At 40.4% G+C, this 26,742-nt stretch overlaps 1 protein-coding gene across 1 annotated transcript in view; it reads left to right on the top strand.

Moving 5' to 3' along the window:
* The window catches only part of kctd12b (potassium channel tetramerisation domain containing 12b), a 39,282-nt gene that overhangs the window by 2,951 nt on the left and 9,589 nt on the right, over positions 1 to 26,742 (top strand). Inside the window, exon 2 of the mRNA XM_048544670.2 lies at positions 12,800 to 12,853. Coding sequence (XP_048400627.1) covers positions 12,800 to 12,853 — 54 coding nt within the window. The remainder of the gene's footprint in view (positions 1 to 12,799; positions 12,854 to 26,742) is intronic.

Consider the following 26,742-nt stretch of genomic DNA (forward strand, 5'->3'; position numbering starts at 1 on the left):
ACCCTGCAATCCAATGGTATCAAAGCGGAATATGAGTTGCTGTTCCTGCAACCTTCGGGTGGCATCATTGTGGCACTGCAGGAGGCCCATGATGGACATGTCATCTAAAAGAATGGGAGGAGGAGTTGTTAATGGTTCGTGACTGGGAGGTGCAGTTGTTTATTGCGAACCTAGCGGAGGTGTTCTGCAAAGCGGTCCCCAAGCCTCCGCTTGGTTTCCCCAATGTAGAGGAAGCCACACCGGGTACAATGGATACAGTATACCACATTAAGCAGAGGTTCACCTGCACATCTGCCAATGTGGAAAGTGATCTTGGGGCCTGGGATGGGGGTGAGGGAGGAGGTGTGGGGGCAAGTGTAGCACTTTGTGCAGTTGCAGGGGAAGGTGCCGGGTGTGGTGGGGTTGGAGGGCAGTGTGGAGCGAGCAAGGGAGTCACAGAGTGGTCTCTCCGGAAAGCAGACAAGGGTGGGGATGGGAAAAATGTCTTGGGTGGTGGGGTCAGATTGTAGATGGCTGAAGTGTCGGAGGATAATGCGTTGTATCCGGAGGTTGGTGGGGTGGTGTGTGAGAACGAGGGGGATCCTCTTTGGGCGGTTGTGGCGGGGGCGTGTTGTCAGGGATGTGTTGCAGGAAATGCGGGAGATGCTGTCAAGGGCGTTCTCGACCACTGTGGGGGGAAAGTTGCGGTCCTTGAAGAACTTCCTCCCGCACATTCCAGATGTCCAAGTTCTTCAAGGACCGCAACTTTCCCCCCACAGTGGTCGAGAACGCCGTTGACAGCGTCTCCCGCATTTCCCGCAACACATCCCTCACACCCCACCCCTGCCACAACCGCCCAATGAGGATGCCCCTCGTTCTCACACACCACCCCACCAACCTCCGGATACAACGCATCATCGTCCGACACTTCAGCCATCTACAATCCGATCCCACCACCTAAGACATTTTTCCATCCCCACCCTTGTCTGCGTTCCGGAGAGACCACTCTGTGACTCCCTTGCTCGCTCCACACTGCCCTCCAACCCCACCACACCCGGCACCTTCCCCTGCAACTGCACAAAGTGCTACACTTGCCCCCACACCTCCTCCCTCACCCCCATCCCAGGCCCCAAGATGACTTTCCATATTAAACAGAGGTTCACCTGCACATCTGCCAATGTGGTATACTGTATCCATTGTACCCGGTGTGGCTTCCTCTACATTGGGGAAACCAAGCGGAGGCTTGGGGACCACTTTGCAGAACACCTCCGCTAGGTTCGCAATAAACAACTGCACCTCCCAGTCGCGAACCATTTCAACTCCCCCTCCCATTCTTTAGATGACATATCCATCATGGGCCTCCTGCAGTGCCACAATGATGCCACCCGAAGGTTGCAGGAACAGCAACTCATATTCCGCTTGGGAACGCTCAGCCCAATGGTATCAATGTGGACTTCACAAGCTTCAAAAATCTCCCCTTCCCCCACCACATCCCAAAACCAACCCAGTTCATCCCCTCCCCCCACTGCATCCCCAAACCAGTCCAACCTGTCTCTGCCTCCCTAACCTGTTCTTCCTTTCACCCATCCCTTCCTCCCACCCCAAGCTGCACCTCCATTTCCTACCTACTAATCTCATCCCACCTCCTTGACCTGTCCATCCTCCGTGGACTGACCTATCCCCTCCCTACTTCCCCACCTATACGCTCCTCTCCACCTATCTTCTTTTCTCTCCATCTTCGGTCCGCATCCCCCTCTCTCCCTATTTATTCCAGAACCCTCACCCCATCCCCCTCTCTGATGAAGGGTCTAGGACCAAAACGTCAGCTTTCGTGCTCCTGAGATGCTGCTTGGCCTGCTGTGTTCATCTAGCTCCACACTTTGTTATCTTCTTCTTGTTATCTGTTATAAAAAATGGTTTTGTGGTAAATGCTAGTTACATTTTTGAAAACCAACTTGTAAATGTTACTGAGCCAGACAAGCTATTGACATTTTGTTGATTCTGGAGAGATTTTTTTTTAAACCCTATTTGTTTACCTGGATGTGGGATAAGTTAAGTTATCTTGTTCACAAGCTGAAGCTTAATTTAAAAAAAACTCTTGTGTAAGCAGCAGTTGTATCCTTTTTGTATTCTGTGTCAAAGCAGAAAGGCACAATAGAATACAAACGGTGAACTTAATATGTTTTTGTTGTTTTGTATGAAGCTCTAAACACTCCTTCTGTCTCCCACCACCAACCCCACCCCATTCCAATCTAATGTAAAACATGAAGTTAGTTTTGTCATCTGCTGATACATGATTCCTACATATACGTTAAAGTGTAGGAGGGTTTAGTATTATAAATGTAATGGGCCTTCTTAGACACTCAGCCACTCAACAGTATTCTTACGAAATATTTCGCCTTCTCAGATTGTGTAAAATCGAGATCTTGACCAGGCCATTTGTATACAATTTACTAAATATGTGATAAAAGAAAAATAAAACAAATAGGAGATTAATGAATGAGGACTGCCAGCTTTCCTGACAATTCCTTGTTGAACCGATTAGATTACCTATCTCAAGTGTGATGGTTAATATCCATCTGGCTCTGGCATTTGTATACTTTGTATTTTGTTGGACTACACGTTTATTTTTAAACATACCAGTAAAGCCCATTTGTAACTGTTACAAGTGTATCAAATGGGAGTAATTAGATGTAATGTCCTTCAGTCATCAAGTTCCAAACTGTTCAATTTGTGATGAAAATTGAAGAAGAAGTTTGATAAAGCAGTTAAATTTCCATCGGCATTGTAATGATCCTTTATTGTGAGGCTTTAAGTAAAAAAAAAACAGAAATTGATCGAGTTCTGGAGAGGAATGATGACAAGGAATGCAGCGATAATAGGGAAAATGACACTGAGGTAGATGGTCAGCTGTGATTAAAATCAAATAGCAGACAAGGTTTGTCAGGCTGAATGGCCTAACCCTGCTTTGATGTTTCCAACGTTTTGCAAGAGAGAAGCCGTTTCATTTTTAGCACTCTGTAACATAACATTCAAGTGTTACTGCCTGCTTTGTTAACATTCTGTGCTTCAGTTTGAATGAAACTTTTGGAACTGGGACATTTTTTTCAAGTAAGCCCACATATTTTAACAGCTAACTAATGTAACTTTTTTTCCTTCTCAATGCAAATATAAGTTTAATAATTTCAAATTACAAGAATTGGACTTGATCAGACAGGTATAGGTTTTCTTTAAGTATTTCAGAAAGATAATCTCAAGCATCTGTGTCCAATTCTTTTTAAAAATCTGGTGCAATTCTCTCTTTTACAGACACCAATCGATCAATTTTCTTTTGTCCAGGATCAGAACCATTAGAATTAATCCAGTGATTTAATATCTCATTATATGTTAACTCCGATGTTCATAATCTCCTTTTGTCCACCAAACTTAAAATACTGTATGTTTGTGTCAAGTGCAGTTTTTGGAGTTAGCAGGTTGGTAAAAACATGGCATTCCCTCTCCAAATATTTTCATTCAATCCTTATACACTTCCATACCCCACAAGGACAGCCTACAGGCTCTCAGCTTTTTCACTCTAACAGACCCACCCAGTCCCCACCCACCATACCCTCCTCTGCCTCACCCTCAATAACTTTTCCTTCAATTCTTCCCACTTTCTTCAAATCCGTGGGGTTGTCATGGTCATCTGCGTGGGCCTCAGCTGTGCCTGCCTGTTTGTCGGTTATGTCAAACAGTCCCTCTTCAGTGCGTACACTTGTACTGTTCCCCGAACCTTCCGCCATTTCATTAATGACTGCATCGGTGCTGCTTCCTGCACCCAGGCTGAACTGAAGCAGTTCATCGACTTTGCTAACAACTTTCACCCTGCTCTCAAATTCACTTGGTCTATCTCAGCCATTTCCCTCCCCTTCCTTGACATCTCCATTTCCATTTCTGGCAACAGCTTATGCAGCTAGTCCTGAAGAAGGGTAATATCCAAAATGTTGACCTCTTTTCTTCCGGATGCAGCCTGGCCTGCTGTGTTCTTCCAGCCGCCTGTTATCCTACTTATTTTTTCTTACTTTGTATTCCATCACAGGAATTTACCCACGTTTGCCCATATCTTGGCCGACCCAAAGGATAGACAAAGAAATCTGGCTGCAGATTTATGACCAATAGTGGACTTCATTTGAAAATGACTAGAAATTGATGCTATTTAGCCAAATTTGTGGTGTGCCAACAGTTTGTAATTTTCCTGTGTCAGTTTGTTAGCCATAACTCTTAGTACAGTGTAAGCTTGTCATAGTGTCTGTGCTAGAGCTCATGGCAGGGAAATAGAAGATGTATATGATCCTCATGCTGAGATATCAGTTTGCTGTCATCCTTTAATTGATCCTTTAATATTTTACAATCTTAGAAATAACTTTGGGGTTGTACAATAAAGGATGTATGTGGCCCAATGTACAAAGGTAAAATGATATAGCGCAAAAGTTTATACAATCAATATTTTCGCAGTTAAATAGATTTGGATGCTGATAGCCCCCATTCCATGAACAAATAAAGGAAAAAAAAAACATTTTTAGAATTGGATAGAAAAGTCAACTTTCTACTCATTGGTTCCCCTGTAGCCATTAAACATTTTTTTCTTGCTTTCATTTTGTACATTGTCTAGTTTGCAAGACAAAGTATATCGCAACATATTAAGATCCTCCATACAGCTATCATCACATGGCTAAATAAAGAGATCTCAGCTGTAGTAGCAACAAAATAGGTTGGCTCTAAGGCAGGTCTTAATGGAGGGATGAGAAGCCTACTGGTTGAGGAGGGAAGTCTAAAGCATAAATGGTTGCCAGCTTATGGTGTAGTGAAGGGATTGGAGCACACACCAAATTACATAGATTTAGTTTTCTTAGCCGAAGTTATTCAGCTGAGAAGGAACAAGGTATAAAGGGTTTGAAACAAGAGGATGAAATTGGAAGCATTGAAGAGCCAGGAACCAATGTGAAGCATTCTGTTTGGTGTGGGGAGCAACGTTATGGATGAACTTAAGTTTATGAAAGAAGGGAATAGGAGGCTGGCCAGAAGATCATTGGAACTATCAATTCTGGAAGTGGTACAAAATGATTGAGGATTTCAACAGGTTGAGAAGATTTGTAGCTCAGGTTGAGGTTCTGGATGTGAGTTTGCTCGCTGAGCTGGCAGGTTAGTTTTCAGACGTTTCGTCACCATTCTAGGTAACATCATCAGTGAGCCTCCGAAGCGCTGGTGTTATGTCCCGCTTTCTATTTAGTACCTGTTTCCTTAGCCATTCATGCAGGAAGTACAGCTGTTCGCGGGTGGCACTCTGTCGGATGGCATTGGTTTCCCATCTTCGGGCCAGTTTTAGCGTATTGCGCCATAGGTGCTTGTACATTTTGAGAAGATTTGTAGCTCTTAAAACTCGCTATCACCTATGGGCGCAATATGCCAAAACTAGCCCGAAGATGGGAAACCAATGCCATCCGACAGAGTGCCACCCGCGAACAGCTGTACTTCCTGCATGAATGGCTAAGGAAACAGGTACTAAATAGAAAGCGGGACATAACACCAGCGCTTCGGAGGCTCACTGATGATGTTACCTAGAATGGTGACGAAACGTCTGAAAACTAACCTGCCAGCTCAGCGAGCAAACTCACATCCAGAATTTCAACAGGTGGACAGGGAGAATGGTGAAAGAGAGCAATTATACAGAGGTGGAAGTAATCATGAGCTAGAGGATATTTAGTCAGAAGCCTACCTCGAAATGACATCGGATTTAGATATTGATCACAGTCCCATCAAGAACGACCTCGTGCAGCCTCAGACGAGACACCCAGATAATGATATGTATTAAGGATTACAAGATACAGTATTTTCTCCTTACTAAGTCAGGAATGCACAAATCAATCATTTCCCTCATACCACTAGCCTAATTAAGTTCAGCCAATTCAACAGAAACAGAACTGAAATTTGGTATCTTATAGATCAATATCAAACACAGGCTCAGTTTAATTAAGCAAGGTGTCCCAAGTAAGCTTAATGCTTTAAGGTAACATTAGACTAAAAACAGAATTAGTATTGCCACGTGAAAGAGCTGAAAACCAGGTCATTTCTAAAAGATATCACCTAACTTAGATAAAGTTGAATTTTCAAAAGAGTTTGAGAAGATTGCACCAGAATACATTTTGTCCCAATAATCTTCAGAATTCCTGACCAATTTCAGATATCAATGTGCAAAGTTTATCAAAATGAAAGTGACCTTGTTCCTGTTTTGCACTCTGAATATAAGCTACAATGCCATAATCCTGTTTGTTCAATTTTGAGTCAAATGTGTATAATTTGTATATAAAACACTCGCAGGACAAATAGTGAATGAGGCTGGTAACTTTCATGCCATCTGTTATTGATATCTAGTTGTTCTACTGTGCTTAAATAGAGTCTCATTTCAACCCAGATCTCACTAAGTCATGAGTTAATCTGTGTGGTTAGAATTGAAGGAAAAAGCAGATATTTTCAGTCCAGTAGAATTGACTAAGTATGCTGGCCCTGATTGACAATGATACCAATTAATGATGCTGGCTGCTACTATTCCTGGTTGTGTGATGTCTGAGTACTTGAGGGCAGAAACACCACCTTGCAGTGCAGTTTACAAATGGCTAGTCTGTATGGAAATTCCTCGGCCATCAAGAATGATCTTCAACAAAATTAATGTCAAAATCACAGCTTTAAAAGTGCAGAGTTACAAACAGGATTAACAGACACTGGAGTTTGAGCCCCATTAACATCATTCAATGTAATGGTGGTACAGTCATAAAGATGGCATGAATAAATTGTTAACTGTTTCACGACAGAAAAGAAATCAATGATTTGCACTTATAAATATTTTCTAATCAACCAGTTCCGGAATATTATTAGACTCCTCTGAATCCAGGCCTCCGGGCTCAAAGTTAGGGAAGCTATCAGTATGCCACTAGAGCCCTCATTAGTGTATATATCCTTCAAATAGCAAGACTGGCAAGAGGCATCACAATGAAGACTGAAGACAGGATGGAAAAAAGTTATGAAACAATGTTATAACATATTTGGCAAAATCGTTGATAAGTTAAAGTGACCCAGAGTTCAGTCAGCAGAGAACAAATGGTGCTAGTTGTTCATTAAATTTACTCTTGTCTATGTACTTTGGAATTTGAAATAGAACTTGTTTGAGAGCCAGAATAGCGTGGTGTATTCTATAAGGATCTGCGACCTTTATGTACAAGAAAAGAACTTAGTTTCTTTAACCAGTCAAATTGAAGTGTCTTTACTGAGCCATATAAGCAAAATACTTACTTGGGGACACAGTGGGATCAAGGTCAGGAGAGGATTTGAATAATCATGTGGAAATCTGGAAGATTAGTGTGCCTGTCAGTAGCTTTTTTACTCAACCATCTCACAAGCATTTTACTTAACATATTTGGTGTTAAATGCATAGTATCTGCTGCGCATGATGAGGACCTGCATGATGTGATCCCAATTCTTGTCTTTACAGGACCAATTTAAAAAATTATAGGAGTTAATGTTTGCAAACATGAAGAGGAAAATTAATATTGGAGGTGAGACAAGAAAACCCTGAGCCATACATTAATGATATCTGACTTAATGAGCTGCTTGGAGCATTGAGGAGTTGTAAAGGTATACTCAGCCCCAGTAATGGTGGCAAGAGGGAGAAATCTGTGAAACCATTGGGTAAAGCTGGAAGAACTGACTTAAGAAAGTGGGTATAACTTCACATTTACCTAGATCCTGGTGTCCAACACCTTACTGCTCCTATGACTTAGAAAACATACAACAAATCATTCTTCATATCCACCTTATCAGTGTTTCCATTCTCCTATGTATTTTACAAAATTTCCAACAATTCATGCGCCATTACCATTCTCAAAAAGGCACCCCCTCTTCTCAGGTGAGACACCAATAGTTTACAATCACCAGAAATATGTTCTCTTCCTCTTTGCAGCAGAACAGAACAGCACAGCATGATGGGGAAAAAAAAAACTGTACGTTGACCTCCACATGTTTCCAGCACTAAACTGCAGTTAAAGCATATAAGTACTGGTGTTTCCTTCAAACAGCAAACAATAGTAATAGAAAAGGACAAAAAGCAAGTTCAAGTCTGCAACTGGGCTCCACAGCCACATGGAAACACAAAATAGATGACACTCTGCATGCAAGAAATTAACACCTTCATTAGTGGAGAGAAATGGACAGCAAAAGGAGGAAAGTGAAGTAGGGAGGTGGGAAAGTTTCTGGAAGGAGTTCCAGAGCCTAGGGCATTAACGGCTGAAGATACTGCCAACAATTACAGATTGTTAAAGTTGAGGATCCTCAAGAAGTCGGAATAGGGGAATGCAAGTATATCAAAGGTTTGTTGAACTGGAGGAAACTACATAGCTAGGGAAAGGTGAGGCCACGGGGGTATTGAAATCATTACAAGGTTGATGTATTCAATGCATTAACTCCTAGTTCTGGACCTCCCATTCATCAGGAACATCTTGCGTTTATCCTGACGAGTCCTGTTAGAATTTTATAGATTTGTGTGATATCTCCCCTCATTCTACTGTCAATACTACTGTCTCACAGCACCAGGGATTCAGGTTTGATTATAGCTTCAAGTGACTGTCTGTGTTGAGTCTGCACATTCTCCATATGTTTGCGTGGGATTCCTCCAAGTTTCCTCCCACAGTTCGAAGATGTACAGGTTAGGCGGATTGGCCATCGTAAATTGCCCATAGCGCGCAGGGATGTGCATGGTTACAGAGGAGTGTGGTGGGTCTGGGTGGGATGCTGTTTGGAGGGTCAGTATGAATCAATGGCCTGAATGGCTTGCTTCTACACTGTAGGAATTCTATAGTGGCCCACATTTTCCAAGATCTCACCTCTCATCAGGAGGGAGAAAGTTCATTTTCTGATTATTTCGTGAAATTACCAGTTTCTCTCATGCTTCAGAGAAGGATTCAATAATGACCTGGAGCTCAATTTCTGAGTGAGTACACACGGTCATCTGAATTTGGGAGGTAAATGACTGAGGTTGGAGCAATTTTGTTTTCGCATTGAATGAGGTGTAGCTTGAACAGTTTCCTGTCTGATCTATAATTACTGCATATCGGTAAGTAATTTGCCAGATGTGAAGTGTAGAATCACAGCAAAGAAGATGGAGAATAGGGTTGGTGCAATGATAGACCATCTTCACTGAAATAGAATCCATGGTTGTTCGTCTGTTGAGGATCGTGGTTTCAATGTCATGTCTGCTTCCTGTAGATTAACTGATCTATCATGCTGATGTATCACTCCACCTCAATGAGCTATATAATTTATCTTATGTTATATATTTATCTTTTGTATCGCAACTTACTGTCTTTTAGAAATCAAGTGTTCTGTATCTACTGATTTCCCTTTATCCACGACTAGTTACTTGCTCAAAAGCTCAAATAAATTGGTCAAATGTACTTTCACCTTCAAAAAACCATGTTGACTTGCTCTAATCATTTTATGTTTTTCATAAATGCCTTGTTAAAGCTTCTTTAAAACAAATTCCACCACTTTCCCAATGTCAAGTTTCAGGCTAACATGCCAGCTGTTTACTGCCTTTTCTCTCCATCTTTCTGAACACAGTGTAATATTGAATAACTTTCAAAGCCCTGGTACTGTTCCAGAATTTAGGAAATTTTGGAAAATCAGAGACAGCACTTACAATATTTCTGTTTCCTTTTTAGCATTCTAGGATATAGATAATCAGATTTAACTCACATTAGTTCCTTGAATTTCTTTTGTACATTTTCTCTTCGGATTCTAAATAATTACCTTCTTCTTGTTAGCCCTTTGATCAAGGTCAGAAATCACATGATACCAGCTTATAGCCCAACAGGTTTATTTGAAAACGCAAGCTTACTGAGCTTCACTCCTTCTTAAGGTATTAGTGAGAGAGGTGGTACCAGACACACAACTTATAAGTAAAGGATCAAAAGGTCACTCCACTGATGAGGATGTATTAAACAAACCTACGATGCTGTTAAATCTTTAATCAGTCAGAAGGCTTTAATTGATTTATATGTGTATGCAGATCCCCAAATTTATTTCAAGTCACTGCCCTGAGAGAACTAAAGGGTTTTATCACTGTAAAGAAGAGGTGACACTTTAGGTCAGACAGTGTATGTTCGGTGTGAGGCCTTGTTTAGAATCTATTTGTGTTTTGGTTTGGAGTCAGATTATTTTAATTTTCAAAGTGGGAACTTACTTATAAATTCTGTGTCTGATACCACTCACTAATACCTTAAGAACGAGTGAGGCTCTGACAACTTGGGCTTTCAAATAAAACTTGGACTCTAACCTGGTATTGTGTGATTTCTAATCTTGTCCACCACAGGCCAACACCAGCATTTCCACATCATAGCCCCTTGGTTGCATTCTATTTCTGGTTTAGAGCTTACATCTTCTACTGTGAAGACAAGCACAAAATACTTATCATATGTCTCAGCATTTTTATTCATTCCCTGTGATAACTTGTACTGATTCTGCTTCTAAGGGATTGACATTTGCCGTAATTACTGTCTTTCTCATTAGTGTTCTTTTAAAAAATAGTTACAGGTTTTTCTTGATATTCCTGGCTATTTTACTCTCATTTGGGTTCTAAAATAATTTCGATCCTTAGAGTCATTGCTATTATAGGCAACATTATAGGCCTCTTCTTAATTTAATCTAATACTATGCTGAGCATCCTTAGAAAACCAAATAATGGATATTTTCCCCCCAATAGAATGTACATTTTTAACCATTTAAACATTTTTAATTGTTTTGTTAAATGTTTCCCAATTGTGATTTACTGCCATACCATTTTGTCTATTTATCTAATTGCCCTTAGCTGGATCTCCCCTTATACCTTGTAATTGACTTTCTTTAGCTCTGAGATTCTTTGTGATTGGAGTATGCCATTTTCAAACTTAATTTGGAATTGAGTTGTATCGCAATCACAAGTTCCCAGTAGACCCTTTACTATGACATTAGTAATTAACCACTCTTGTTTCACAAAATTGAATGTAGCTTCTCAACTTTATTGTAGATGCGACATACTTTCAGATAAAGAGCCTTTAGTTTTTTTCCAAGTATTTCCATGTGTCATCCTAATAAGGGCCGTGCACAGGAAATACTATTGTTACTAGATATCTGTAATTAAAAGAAGAACATAGTCCTTTCAAAATATAACCCCTCTTTATCACTAAATTTAGTTTAGGTTAGACATTGTTGACTTGAATAGCACCCTATTGACTTATAAACTGGACATAGCACAAACAATATGCCATTCATGATGAACTGAAGGATCAGTAATACTACTTGTGATGGAATACAACTTTAGGCATCATGCAGATAATTTTAACTGCCTGCGGTAAAACTGACAGAATTGAGTTGAACATCAATTTTGTATCTCTCAATTTAATTTTCAATTAATACTAATGTTTATACAATTGAGCAGGTCTTATGATCTCAACTGATGTTATTACTGAATAAGTCAGGAGCCCAGACTGAAATCTGGCCTGCCAGATTTTTTTAAATGAGGTGATTTTTCACAGAAGCTCAAGCATACAATGCAGCAGATCCCGTTTTAACAACGAAACAGAAGTTTAATACATACAAGATAAAATAGCATAAGTCAAACTATATATACACATAATGCAATTTCAAAAATTGTGAAACAACAAAATACAATCTTCCTTCCACTCCAACTGCAAATCTTTGCTGTATACAAACATGAGAGAGAATTCTTTCTCAATCACCTTTACAACTTTGACTTAACTGTTATTACAATTTCCATCCCCATTCCTTGAGTACACACAGAACTGAGATTTGACTTTCTTGGCTTCAAATAACCTCTTAGGGTTCTAACCAAATGCTTCTGGTTTGGAACTTTCAAACTAAAACTTTACTAACTAATTGAGAACTGTTTTCCCCAAAGCCCTCTGGTCTTCAATGTTTGTCTGTTCATAATACTCTCTTAATGCAAACAAATTCCCATTATTATTCCATGACCTACATACTATATCTCTCATACTTCTTTTTCCAAAAAGAACTCCTTCAGTAAAAAAACAAGTAAATCATTAAAACCCCTCATCCACACAGCACAAAATCCACATATCACTAATTCAAAATCCAAACTCTGAACCAAGTAACTCTAAAATATATATAAATCACACACACTTTATATCACACTTCTGTAAAACCAATGTTCAATCCAATCATGCAAAATAGCAGATGATGACATTTGAAGTGGTGCAAGTTGGATCAGTTAGAAATTTCAATGAATAAAATATTACGCTTGTAATGACTGCTTAAAGATTAACACAAATACACTTTATTCTACAATTCCATATACTTTGTGGATTTCAAAAATATGCTGGAAAAAAATTGTATATGTTGTGTTGTAACAGAATTGCTTTGAAAATAAACATTTTTGTATTTATGAATTCGTTCTGAATAAAAAACCAACAGAAAATCTACGTGGCTGTGGATTACTAAAGCTGACAAGTAAACATTGAAGCATTGTTTTCTTTGCGATATATTTCTAGAAGTTTTTTACAGTTTTAGGCGTGACTTTTTTTCTCGAGTGTGTATGCTTCCTGAAGTTACAAATATTGTGGAATTATTGTTTGACATGGACAATTCAAACAGAATATATAACAAATAGGATTTAAGCACTGATGTGATTTTATGATATTAGGCATTTTATTTACTGCAGTAGCAAAAATGCTTTAATTTAGCTGTCAAGCTGTATCTTGTTTTTTTTTCTGACCAGGTTCTCCAAACTCCTGGAGTCAGATGGATATCACCAACCAACTCAGCAGAGCAGGTAACAAATACAGCAATGAAATGAAGCTCATGCACATTGACTAAGCTGATGTTTTTATCATGTTTAATTTTTAATGCAGTCTCCTTTTTTTGTACCTTAAAACTGGATTTGCTTGTCACCCTCAGTTTTTCTTCCAACTACAATATAAAACTATTTAAAAGTCAAGCCTGGTATCAATTAATATTAACTGGCATTTGTTGTCTCCTATACTTTTCAGTCTTCATGGTATTCCATGTTATGGAAAAGGTTACTTGTGAAAAATTTATAAAATGGATAAAACTGTTCACTATTGTCTTCATTATTCTATTTTGGGTTATCTTCTAATTAAACTAATCAGTTGAAAAATACCTTCACAATCCCTAACCAAGGTGTCTTGGAGAAAATTATTCTTTTTTGCCTATTGATCTGGATGACCTATCTTAAAAAGTAGTTGGATATCTTTGGATGAATGAGTTAAAGCCTGAAGAGGAAGCTTTAGAATGTTGCCAAACATAATACAAAATGTAAAATTCTATACAAGCTGTTTTTACACAATTATTAAGCATAAAACATAGAACAAAGTACAGCACTGTACAGGTCCTTCAGCCCACGCTGTTGTGCCGTGGAATACCCCTAATCCAAGAATAAAATAACCTAACCTACATTCCCCTCAATTCACTGCTGTCCATGTGCATGTCCAGCAGTTGCTTAAATGCTACTAATGACTGCTTCCACGACTTCCACTGGCAAACTATTCCATGCGCTCAAAACTCTCTGGGTGAAGAACCTCCCTCTGACGTCTCCTCTATACCTTCCTCCTAACACCTTAAAACTATAGCCCCCTGTGGCAGTCAATCCTGCCCTTGGGAAAAGTCTCTGGCTATCGACACTATCCGTGACTCTCATTACCTTGTACACCTCGATCAGGTCACCTCTCTTCCTCCTTCTCTCCAGAGAGGAAAGTCCGAGCTCAGTCAACCTCTCCTCGTAAGACAAGCCCTCCAGTCCAAGCAGCATCCCGGTAAACCTCCTTTGCACCCTCTCCAAAGCCTCCACATCTTTCCTATAATAGGGCAACCAGAACTGGACACAATATTTCAAGTGTGGTCTCACCAGGGTTTTGTAGAGTTGCAGCATGACCTCACGGCTCTTAAACTCGATCCCCCTGTTAATGAAAGCCAAAACACCATATGCTTTCTTAACAACCTTACCCACTTGGGTAGCAACTTTGAGGGAGTGAAACATATTTCAAGGCGATTAACAGCTTTGAGAAACAGCATGCATAAGGAATTCACACAAGTTCACTCATCAGTTTGTTAAATAGTGCTTGATTTTAACTATGGCTTCCTTTCTAGCTCCATTATACTGTTTTGAACAAAAATAAATGCTGAGAAAGTCATAGGTTTAATTTCTGATCTGTTCTGACTTTATGAATTCTCGTTGAGATAATCAAAACAGGAAGCATTATAATTAACATCTGCATGAGTTTCAAAAGGCAAGGATCAAATATCAGTCATGGATCTTGCCATACACTGCTACCTTGGCCTTTTTGCTATAAATTACATGCTTATGTGTAATAATGGCAAGTCCGGACTCAGCTTTAGTGCTGCCAGCACTGTTTCACACATGGAGAATGACCACACGGGCTAAGTGCTACAATGATAGCAATACCTGTGGAACTATCTGTATCACCATCTTTGAAAGAAGAGGTAGTTTGTGAGCACAGGCTACCCAAGACTATCAACTCAATATTCGGGGTATTCAATACTCAACTGATGGCCAGCACCCAAAGACATCAAATCTGCAGAGTAAATTTTGGCATTGATCAAAATATTTCTGAACACATGACAGAAAGCTTGGAATTTTAATCTGACGACACAGTTAATTATTTGATGGCTGATATCCTCAGCAGTGTTGACTTTTGCAGGTATCTTTGAGACCTCAGTGAATAGTTGTTTCCCCAGTCTGCTTTTACGTCAGGTACTGTTTTAAATATGATGACACAATCAGGGAGGGAGAGAGAAAGCGTCTTGCAAATCTATTTTCCTCCTACAGATCAAAAGGAGCTGTTGAAACAGCATTCGTGATTTTCTAAGTTTGGTTCCATCAGGCAGAATTTTACAGCAACCTGAATGACAGGCTATTTTGAGAAATCTGGCAGTATCACAGTGAGGTCTTTCTCAACTTCAAGAACAACAAGTTGAAATTTCAAACTAAGTTCCAGACAGTGAGACAAGATTCATGATAAGGACCAGTGAGATGCATATTAACAAGGATTATTGCTTATTACCACCGTCACCAATACTGAATCGCAGCTCAAAAATTTGCAGGTTCCTATCCTACCACCTGTCGGATAGAAACTAGATGCCTAAAATTCTTAACATAAAAGTGAGGAAAATAAAAGTATCTAGCAATTACTTCTCGTTGCTTGCTCTTCTGGCCATTTGGACACCTGTAACCAATATCTCAGGGCATGCTCTTGTGCAGTCTCTGAAAGCACCCCACATCCAGTGACACTGGCATGCAACATATGCCAGTTTTCCACAGTATCATGGCACATTCTCAATTTACCTATGATACACCAATGCATCATAATGCTGCACTTTTGAACAAACTGGCACCTCTCATTGCAATGCTACTGAAGGGATGCCTTGTGCACAGGAACCTGGTTCATGGACTGAACCCTTGTTTGGCTGAAAAATAGGACTGCTGGCTTGCTTTCTCTGTACTTACACACTTTGCACCTATCTGGATGCACACATTACCCCTGCCTTCATTTGCCTTTCAATTCTTAGTCCCCTCAGCTGCTCTTTAAAGGTGCACACTACTTCTGGCTTGCTTTGCGATTTAGTGCAGACACAACATCAGGCAGCTTATCATGCTTGTCAGCAGTCATCAGTCTAAGGAGTGTACATGTTGCTGAATAGCATGATGCAAACACAAACACACACCTACAGCATGTTCCAGCAAACCGCATGGCAAATGTACTACATGAAGCTCAATGAAATGGCCATTTCTCAAAGTCAAAGGGAAGAAGTTCTTTAGAGATGTTGAGGGGGAATTTATGTCAGTTAGGGATTCCTGGTGCAGACAGTCAAGAACAGCATATGCACACAGTTCAAGAACATGACAAAAGTCAGGCGTCTGCTTGGCCTCTGCAGGAGGCCGATATGGATCATTGAATCAGGAAATGCATCAAGTTGAACTTTTGCCCTGATCGCCACCATTATTGAAGATGGAGATATTTGTGGATCCTTCCCCTCCAGTCTGTTTTTTTAAATTGTACAGCACCATTTATGACAGGACACAGAGTTGCAGAGCTAGATCGGATTCTTTGGTTGTTAAATTACTTAGCTCTGGCCATCACTTGTAGCTTCTGCTGTTTGGCATGTATGTTGCCCAGTTTGTATTCTTACCAACTTGACACTCCATTTTTAAGTATGCTGGCATGTTCTCCTGTACACTTTAATGAGTGTTGATCCCCTGGCTCAATGGTAACAATAGGTGGGATGTATGTCATATCATTACAGATGGTGTTGGAGTGCAGTTCTGCAGTTGCTAATGGCCCACAGCCTGATGGATACCCCGTTTTTTGGTAACAAGTTCTGTTGGAAGTCTGTCCCATTTAGCAGAATGATAGTGCCACTCAATATATTGGAATATGTTCACAATGATTTGACTTCAACAATTCTGTCAGCAAGTGAGATTCTTGTTAAACAGGGCAAATTGTGATTCCAAGTGGATCAATTACTCTTGTCTTAACACTACTATTAAGCTTTAAATCTTTAATAGGAATTAACATGAGGAGCAGAGTAAACTTGTGATAACTGATGACTTAGCTATGTCAATACTTGACATGTTTCTGAACTAGGAATTTCAAATTTGCAAATTCAAGCCTGAAATGAGTTAGTTACCACCAAAACAAATTTAATGATATAGTTCAATATTAGTGATGCTCATAAAATGCTCGGGACTGATTGACATCTTAATTCAATTTCATTGACGTGGATTCTGAGTAATCCACATTGGGGGATGGTAAAAATTGCGGCTGGAGGAGCTGCTCCTTTTTTTGAGGCATCTTCAGTGTTGAAGCTGATTGCCCCAAATTCTAAGAGCAATAATTACTATTTTATAAGCTGCTGCATTGTTTTGGAACTTTGTGGAAAAAAGATCAAAACAATGGCACTTTAAAAGGCAGAAGGGAGACAAAGGTAGTGACCACATGAGAAGTGATTCAAATGAAGAAAGAGACCTAGACTGCAACCTGACCCAGCAGTGAATCTGCACAGCTGCTGCTTTTGCTGTTTGGTTTCAATTGTCTCAGGACATTGAAGTTTGTTCTAAGAAAAATAAACAAACAGGGAAATTCACTGCTGACCTTAGAGAAACCTATCTGGGGAGCTCATAACAGGGGAGCTGCTCAGTAGCTAGCTTTTAAGTGTAACCTGACTGTGGCTTTGTAAATGTACAATATTGAGTCGAGTTTTTTAAAATTTTTTTCCATTGAGATCTGTCTCTTGATTAAACTTTAAAACCATAAAATATCCATAGGTAATAAGCTAGCCTGGAGCAGTATTGTTAGATCCGTAGAACTGTGTTATTTTCTGCATCTGTAGATTGTTAATGCACAAAGATGACCTTTAGTATAATGATGTGCTCTTCCTGTTTGATGTGGGAGATTAGGGAGACCTTCCATGTTACTGATGATTATGACTGCAGGAAGTGTGTTTTGTTGTGAATCCTGTGGATCGCATGGATTGGTTGGAGTGGCAGTTAGAGGCAATAAGGCATTTACAGCAGCTAGTGGGTATAATGGATGGCAGTTGCAAGGAGGGAGATAAACTGAAGATACACTCAGGTAGGTGGGAAAGTAGGAGAGGGAGGCAGATAGTGCTAAAGACACCTGTGGCTATCCCCAACTCAAATAAGTAAGCGGTTTTGGAAAAAATGGAGATGATGGACTCTCAGGGGAATGTAGTACTGACAGCCAGGTTTCTGGGACTGAGACTGGCTTTAATGTGATGAGGGGTATGCCAGGTTCCAAGCAATTGATTGTGATATGGGGCTCTCTGGTCAGAGGCACAGACAGATGTTTCTGTGACCAACAGTGTGACTTTAGAATGGTGTGTTACCTCCCTGGTGCCAGGGTCAAGGATATCTTGGAGGGTGCAGAATATTCTTGAAGGAGAGAGGGACCACCAGGAGGTCATTGTACATGTTGGAATTAGCAATTTAGGAAGAGAAAAGGATGAGATTCTGAGGAGGGAATACCAAACTTAAAAAGGAATTTAAAATGTAGGTTCTTGAAGGTAGTAATCTCTGGATTACTCCTGGTGCCACAAGTTAGTGAGGGTAGGTATAGGAGGATAGAGTAGCTACATGCATGGCTGAGGATGTGATGCAGGGGAGAAGGATTCACATTTTTGCATCATTGGAATCTCTTTTGGCATGGAAGTGACCTGTATAAGAAGGATGATTGCACCTGAATTGGAAAGGGTCTAATATACTGGCAGGGTGATTCGCCAGAGCTGCTCAGTAGGATTTAAGCTAATAAAGGCAGCAGGTGTGTGCAGGTAGATAGTGAGGAAAGAGATTAGTCCGAGACTGGTACAGTTGTGAAAAGGAGTAAGTCAAGTAGTCAGAGTAGGAAGGAACAAAGCAGGGAATGAGGTATGACTGATCAATGAAACCGCATTTATTTCAATGCAAGAAGCCTAACAGCTAAGGCAGATGAACTGGTTGGGAATATGGAACAGGGATATTATACATATTAGAGACAGGTAGCTCAGGGTTCGCCGGGACTGACAGCTTAATGTTCCATATAGGTACAGATGCTGTGGGAAATATAGGAAGGTGGGCATGGGAGGAGGGGGACTGACGTTTTGATTAGGTATAACATTACGGCCGTGCTTAGGGAGGATATTCCTGGGAATATGTCCAGAGAAGTTATTTGGGTGGAATTAGGAAATAATAAAGTGATGATCGCCTTAATGAGATTGCACTGTAGACACCCGCAGTAATCAGCAGGAAATTGAAAAACAATTTGTAAGGAGATCTCACTTATCTAAGAATGATACGGTGGTTATGGTAGGGAATTTTAACTTTCTAAACATAGATCGGGACTGCCATAGTGTTAAGGGCTTGGATGGAGAGGAATTTGTTAAGTGTGTACAATAAAATTTTCTGATGCAGTATATGGATGTACCTTCTAGGAGAAGGAGCAAAAAAAAAAAAAAATACCTAACCTACTCATTGGAAATAAGACAAAGTGGGAGAGTATTTTGGGGCTAGTGATCATAATTCTCTTAGTTTTAAATTTGGTGATGGAAAAAGGTTAGACCGGATCTAGAAATTGACATTCAAAAGGAATGCTAATTTGATGGGAATCGGCAAGTACTTTCAGAAGTTGACAGGGGAACGGGTGTTCGCAAGCAAAGGAAAAGCTGGAAAATGGGAAGCCTTCAAAAATGAGATCCGGAGAGTTCGGAGACAGCATGTTACTGTTAGGATGAAGGGCAAGACTGGTAGGTGTAGGAAATGCTGTACAGAGAAGGTGGTTTCTGGTTAAGAATAAGAAGGAAGCATAAGTCAGGTATAGACAGCAGGGATCAAATTAATCCCTAGAAGAATATAAAGGCAATAGAAGTATATTTAAGAAATCAGGAGAACGAAAAGGAGACATGAGATAGTTTCAGCAAATAGGGTTAAGGATAGGGGTGATACTAAATTAATATTTTGCATCAGTGTTTACCATGGAGATGGATATTGAAGCTACAGAACTTGGAGAAATAAATAGCGACATCTTGCAAAATGTTCATATTACAAGGAGGAGACGCTGAATGTCTTAAAACTCATAAACATAGATAAATACCCAGGACCTAATCAGGTGTACCCTGGAACTCTGTGAGAAGTTAGGAAAGTGATTGCTGGGCCCCTTGCTGAGATGTTTGTATCATTGATAGCCACAGTTGAGCTGCCTGAAGACTGGAGGTTGCTAATGTGGGGCCACTATTTAAGAAAAGTGGTAAGGAATAGCCAGGGAACTGCAGACCGATGAGCCTGACATTGGTGATTGGCAAGTTGGTGGAGGGAATCCTGAGGGACAGGATTTACTAGTATTTGGAAAGGCAAGGACTGATTAGACATAGCCAACATGGCTTTGCATGTGGGATATCATATCTCACTAACTTGATTGAGTTTTGTAAAAATGTAACAAAGAGGATTTTTGAAGGCAGAATGGTGGACGTGATCGGTGTGGACTTCATTAAGGCACTCGACAAGGTTCCTCATGGCAGACTGATTAGCAAGGTTAGATCACACAGAATACAGGGAGAACTAGCTATTTGGATACAGAACTGGCCTGAAGACAGAAGATGGTGGTGATGGAGGGTAGCTTTTCAGATTGGAGGCCTGTGACTAATTCTGTGCCAAAGATTTGTGCTGGGTCCACTGCTTTTTGTCATTTATATAAATGATTTGGATGAGAACGTATAAGATATGGTTAGTAAATTTTCAGATGACACCAAAATTGTGTAGTGGAAAGTTAAGAATGTTAGCTGAGAGAGTACAATGGGATCTTGATCACATGGAGCGATGAGCCAATGAGTGGCAGATGGAATTTAGTTTAGATAGGTGTGAGGTGCTACATTTTGGAAAGGCAAATCAGGGCAGGACTTACACACTTAATGGTAAGGACCTGGAGAATGTTGCTGAACAATGAGATTTTGGAATGGAGAGTCATAGTTATTTGGATGTGGTAGATAGGATACCGAAGGCGGCATTTGGTATGCTTGCCATTATTGGTCAGTGCATTGAGCATCAGAGTTGAGGGGTCATGTTGCAGCTATACAGGATGTTGTTTATGCCACTGTTGCAATACCATATGCAATTCTGTTCTTCTTGCTGTAGTCAGGATGTTGTGAAACTTCAAAGGGTTCAGAAAAAATTTACAAGAATGTTGCCAGGGTTGGAGGATTTGAGCTATGGGGAGAGGCTGAATAGCACCAACCCCCACCCTGTTTCTTTAGATTGTGATCTGGTTGGCTACATCACTCCTACATTGGGGCAGCACGGTGGCTCAGTGGTTGGCACTGCAGCCTCACAGTGCCTGGGACCTAGGTTCAATGCCAGCCTCAGGCAACTGTCTGTGTGGAGTTTGCACATTCTCCCCATGTCTGCATGGACTTCCTCCGGGTTCTCCAGTTTCCTCCCACAGCCCAAAGATGTGCAGGCTAGGTGGATTGGCCATGTTAAATTGCCCGTAGTGTTCAGGGGTGTGTGGGTTATGCAGGGATGGGCCTGGGTGGGATGCTGCAAGGGGTGGTGTGGACTTGTTGGGCCAAAGGGCCTGCTTCCACGCTGTAGGGAATCCAATCTAATTTCCCCTGTCTTGTCCTGTTAGAATTTTAAAAGTTTCTATGAGATTTTCTCTCATTCTTTTAATAGTTAATATATGGTATTGACATTAAATGCCAAAGGGTAATAGCTATTGTTAATCATCATTACCTGGCACTTCAGCTGCAGGAATGTAACTTGCCACTTTTCAGCTCAAACCTGGATATTGTCCAAGCCTCACTGCATTTGCGCATGGGCTGTTTCAGCATCTACGGAATTGTGAATGGTGCAGAATGTTGTGCATTCAGAGATTATCCCCACTTCTGAGTTTTTAAGCAGAGGGAGAACATTGATGAAATTGTTAAAGATGGTTTGGCCTAGGACAAGCCCCTAAGGAAGATCTGCATAGCTGTGCTGGAGACAAGATGATTGATCTCCAACCGTCACAACTATCAGTCTTTGTATCAAGTATGATTCTTACCAGTGAAGAATTTTCTCTCTGATTCCTATAGATAGCAGTATTGCTGTAGCTTCTTGATGCTACACACCATCAAATGCATTTGGTGCCAACTGTCATCGTTCCTTTCTCACCTCTGGAATTCAACTCTTGTCTATGTGTGACCCAAAACAATAATGAGATTAAGAGCTAAGAGGCTCTGTTTGTCACTCTTCAGCTCATCTGATCAGCCGATCTAATCAGTCTGTAATCTAGAGCTTTCATTCTTGCTATTTACAGCACAATCTATTTTCAGGTTATCTGTGAACTTCTTGGGGAGGCCGAGGTGTATCATCAACTTGGCACTTCTGGCTGAAGATTGTTGAAAATGCTTCAGCCTTAACTTTTACACTGATGTGCTGGAATACGTCTTTAATAAGGATGGGGAGTTGGTTAATTGTCCATCACTATTCACAACTTAATATGACAGCACTGCGGAGCGGAGGTCTGATTTGTTGGTTGTTGAAATCACTTAGTTCTGTCTGTCAGATGCCAGGCCAGGAGGTAGCAGATTGCAATGGTATGTAATTCTGCAGCAGTTGGTGGAGAAAGTGTCTCTTGGATGCTTAATGTTGAGTTGTCAGAACATCTGAAATCTATCCCGTTTTGTATCGCGATAGAGCCACACTGATATTCTCAATGTGAAGACAGGACTTTGTTTCATGTAGGCCAGAACAGGTAAGCTCCCTTCCTTGATAAAAACTGAAAGAACTGCGGATACTGAAAATCAGGAGCAAAGACGAAGTTGCTGGAGAAGCTTACCAGGTCTGGCAGCATCTGTGAAGGAGAAAACAGGGTTATTGTTTTGGGTCCGGTGACCCTTCCTCAGGACCCCTTCTCTGGCAGGCTTCATTGAATCAGGCGGGGTTTTTCTGACAAGCAACAATGGTTTAATGGCCATTCTTAGATGTTTGATTTCAGATTTTTTTTAAATTGACTTCAGATTCAACCATCTGCCATGGTGATATATGAACTTGGGTCCCCAGAACATAATTGGATTACTAAATTAGTGATAAAAGTACCAGACTAACATCTCCCCCTGTCAATAGAAAGGTGCTCACCTTAACCACTTCTCCATGCATTGTAATAAGTGTGTGTGAATTAGGATCTAAAACCTCATCCTCGACAAGTAAGGACCTCACCAAAATGCAAAAGTTTGGTGTCAAGTAAATTAGTCAGCCTTAGGTTAATGCACTATTTGACTGGACATCCCTAATCTTTTTAAAATGAAATAGCTGTGAGAAAATGCAGTCCTTAAAATGAAGCACTTCATCCAACTGAAGTTTGTTTTATATGCTATGCTTTCTGTGGGTTATGAATGCAATGGGTTCCCTACATCCTTTGACCCTTTTCTGTTAATTAATCACATTTTGTTGTTTGCTATATCTTTGAAATTTCCTGACACAGTCCATGGACAAGTTGCTGCTGCTGCAGATTTTAAACGACAAAATGGATTTGACACATTACTCTATAATCTATTGGTTAAAATGATTGACTGCCAAAATCTGAATCAGCATTTTGTTCCATATTAATAGCTTTCTTCCTAAATCTTCATTTAATATTAATGACAAATGTAGCGAGTCCTTCTACACATGATAAACCTGCAGTTTGGATCAGTTCCAGATTCTAGTGGTTATTGTAGATAAAGTACTTGAAATAAGATCAATCATTATTGAAAGGGAAATGTGTCCACCAGAATCTCATAAGTTATAAGATTGCATGTAACCTCAACTCTTATGAAATCATATGACTTGATGGTTCCATAACTCCATAGTGTGAACAGTGATGTGACCATCCTGAGCCTCTTTAACTGACCATACCAAATTTAAAAAGTTATTAGTGATATCCTTATTTATTAGGGCAATGGCAGATAGTTATTGGAACGCCTTGGGCAATTAAGAGTTGAAAGTGAAGCTCTGAACATTTGAAGAAATATGTAGATGCCCCAAAAGTCTCTTGGAAAGGTCTCAGAAACCTGCATGTTGAAGTAGCAGAGTTTCCTTGACTTGAAACTCTTGGCTCTGACATCCATATTAGTTTGAAATCAAATACCAAATTGTCCAGGCTGAATTTTGCCCAGTGTCTTGATTCCCTTCCACCAAGGCCAGAGAAGAGGGTTATTTCATGTTAGATACTGATATAATTAAACTAATCTAAAGTAGCAGGGATTATGTCATGTTGTTACAAAACCAGATGGTTCTTAAGTATTCTACATTCAATATGACAAGGTTAATGGGGTATCTAAGACTAATAATCAATACAATCCTCAAAACATGAGATTTATGTGGGATAGATAATGACTAATTTTACAGTATAACAGTCACACATGTTGCTAACTGTATTTATTTTGCATGTTAATGTGCTAAATCATTCTAAGACACTTCTTAGTACTGAAGTAAATTAAAACTTGTCATTGAATCATAGAGTCATCTAGTCATAGAGCTAGCTGGACAGCACGTAAAACAGACCTTTCAGTCCAACCCGGCCACACCAACTAAATATCCTAAACTAATGTAGTCTCATTTGCCAGCATTTGGCCTATATCTCTCTCTAAACCCTTCCTACTGATATCGCTATCCCGATGCCTTTTAAATGGTGCAATTGTACCAACCTCCACCACTTCCTTTGGCAGCTCATTCCAAATATACAACAGCTTCTGCGCCAAAAAGACGCCCCTTAGGTTCCTTTTAAATCTTTCCTCTCTCACCTTAAACCTATGCCCTCTAGTTTTGGCCTCTGCTATGCCGGGGAATACCCTTAGCTATTCATCCTATCTATGCTCATCATGATTTTGAACAAATGGACAAATGAAAACGTACAGCACTGGAACAGGCCCTTTCGCCCTATAAGCTTGTGCTGACCATCATACCCTAATTAGTCTAAAAATGAGCCTGCCATTTATCGAACTGTATCCCTCTATTCCCTCCCTATTCGTGTACCTACCCAGGTGCCTCTTACATGTTTTCAAATGGTACCCACTTCCATTACCTTCCATCTGTTGGTAGTGCATTCCAGGCTGCTACCACTGTCTGCGTGAAAAGCTTCCCTCATATCTCCCTTAAACTTTCCCTCCTGACCTTAAACCTGTGCCGTCTTGTAATTGAATCTTCAACTCTGAGAAAAAGCTTCTCACCATCCACCCTATCTATGCCTCTCATAATTTTGTAGGCCTCTGTCAGGTCTCCTCTCAGCTGCCGTCTTTCAGTGAAAACAATCCTAGTCTTTTTTAAACTGTTCTTCATAGTTAATGTTATGATAATAGGTAATGCCCTAGAGACCAGGCAGTGTCCTGGTGAGAGATAGTAGGAACTGCAGATGCTGGAGAATCGGAGATAATTTGGTGTAGAGCTGGATGAACACATCAGGTCAAGCAGCAGAGGAGCAGGAAGGCTGATGTTTCGACCCTTCTTCAGAAATGGCAGGTCTAGGCCCGAAATGTCAGCCGTCCTGCTCCTCTGATGCTGCTTGTCATCCTGGTGAACCTTCTCTGCACTGTTTCCAATGCTTCCATATCCTTCTGGTAGTGTGGTGATCAGAACTGCACACAATACTCCAAATGTAGTCTAGCAAAGGTTTTATATAGCTACAACAACTACATAGTCTGAACATTATCTAGTGAAAGAGCTTGGTCAATCTATTTTAATAAATGTTCCAGTTCCATAGTTCTTACATTTGAGGATATGAGAGCTGCTCGCTGTATTATTTATGCTGTCATTTCCCATCAGCTGAATTTGGGAATGTTTCCTTCTCAAAGATTCCACTTTTTGCTTCTTTTTATTGAAATCCCTATCATCGTGAAATGTAGCTTCTCTTTATCACATGGATTTTCAAACAAAAGCAATTCATAAATAAAAAATGTAACATTTATATCTGTTTTTGAACATGGATTTGTTGTATGCATCATTGTTTGTATATTGTGCTAAATCTTTTCGTGGCTTGAATGACTTAGCCATAATGAGATTTGTGGCACAGTCAAGAAATCTGGCAAAGTCTATTTTGATGTCAGCGGCAATTCACTCAACTTCTATACTTTTGATGGTGGCACAATGAGTTTCTAACTAGGCAGTGGCGAGTTGCCAATAAAGAGATTATTGTTTGTTAAATGCCTTGTTGACAGCTTAATTCATCTCATTAATTGAGAGTTTCCCATCTTACTAAAAACTTGCCAGACAAACTGACCTTGAGATAACTTGACATGGGATTCAGAGCGGATACCTGTGAGTTCAGTTTACCCCTTCCACTGAAGAACCTCCGTGTTGAACATTGGACACCAACATCCGAAGTTATACTTTATGAGCACAGCAGCACACATGCCATATGCACAGACATTGGCATCCAGTGTGTACCAGTCTATAAAAATCTTCATAGCTCATCTCCAACCCATTTACATGATGCTTCTGCATTTCAGTGCTGCACTTTGGTCTGTACTGGCAACTATCATTTCATTACTACAGTAGGGTGACAGTGCACACAGCGCCACAGCCAGCTCATGGACTGGACCAAGGTACATTTCCAGGCTCTATTTGCTGTCACAGCATAAGACCATAAGATATAGGAGCAGAATTAGACCATTCAGCTCCCCAAGCCTGCTCCACCACTCGATCATGGTTGATACCAATCCTGTTCTCCTGCCTCCTTCTGTAACCCTTGATCCCCTTACTAATCAAGAACTATCTATCTCTGTTGACCTCACCTTCCTTTATTGCCAGCCTGGTTGCAGATCACTCTTTCCTGATGATTTGCCAGCTGCTGATTCAAACACTTACTCATGTCCATGAAATGTGCTGTACCATTATCTGAATAGTATGTAGCTGAGAGTGTCAGAACAAGTTACAGCGCTTTTTGATCAGTTATAAGCTGTTGCTCTCTTTCTGCCTTCAGGGGCTCTTGTGGTTTCTTGGCCCTCTTCAGAAACTGAGAATCTCTCGTCGGGTTTACATGCATCGTTAATGCCTTTATTGCTGCATCAATCATCACAGAATCCTCACCAGGTCCTGACGCTTACTTTACAATAATAAGTTACATTGCAACAATATTTTGACACAGCTTCCCCTTAAGGCATAGCTTGCCTTTAAAAGGA

Source organism: Stegostoma tigrinum, chromosome 15 (genome assembly GCF_030684315.1).
Source record: "Stegostoma tigrinum isolate sSteTig4 chromosome 15, sSteTig4.hap1, whole genome shotgun sequence".
Lineage (NCBI taxonomy): Eukaryota > Metazoa > Chordata > Chondrichthyes > Orectolobiformes > Stegostomatidae > Stegostoma > Stegostoma tigrinum.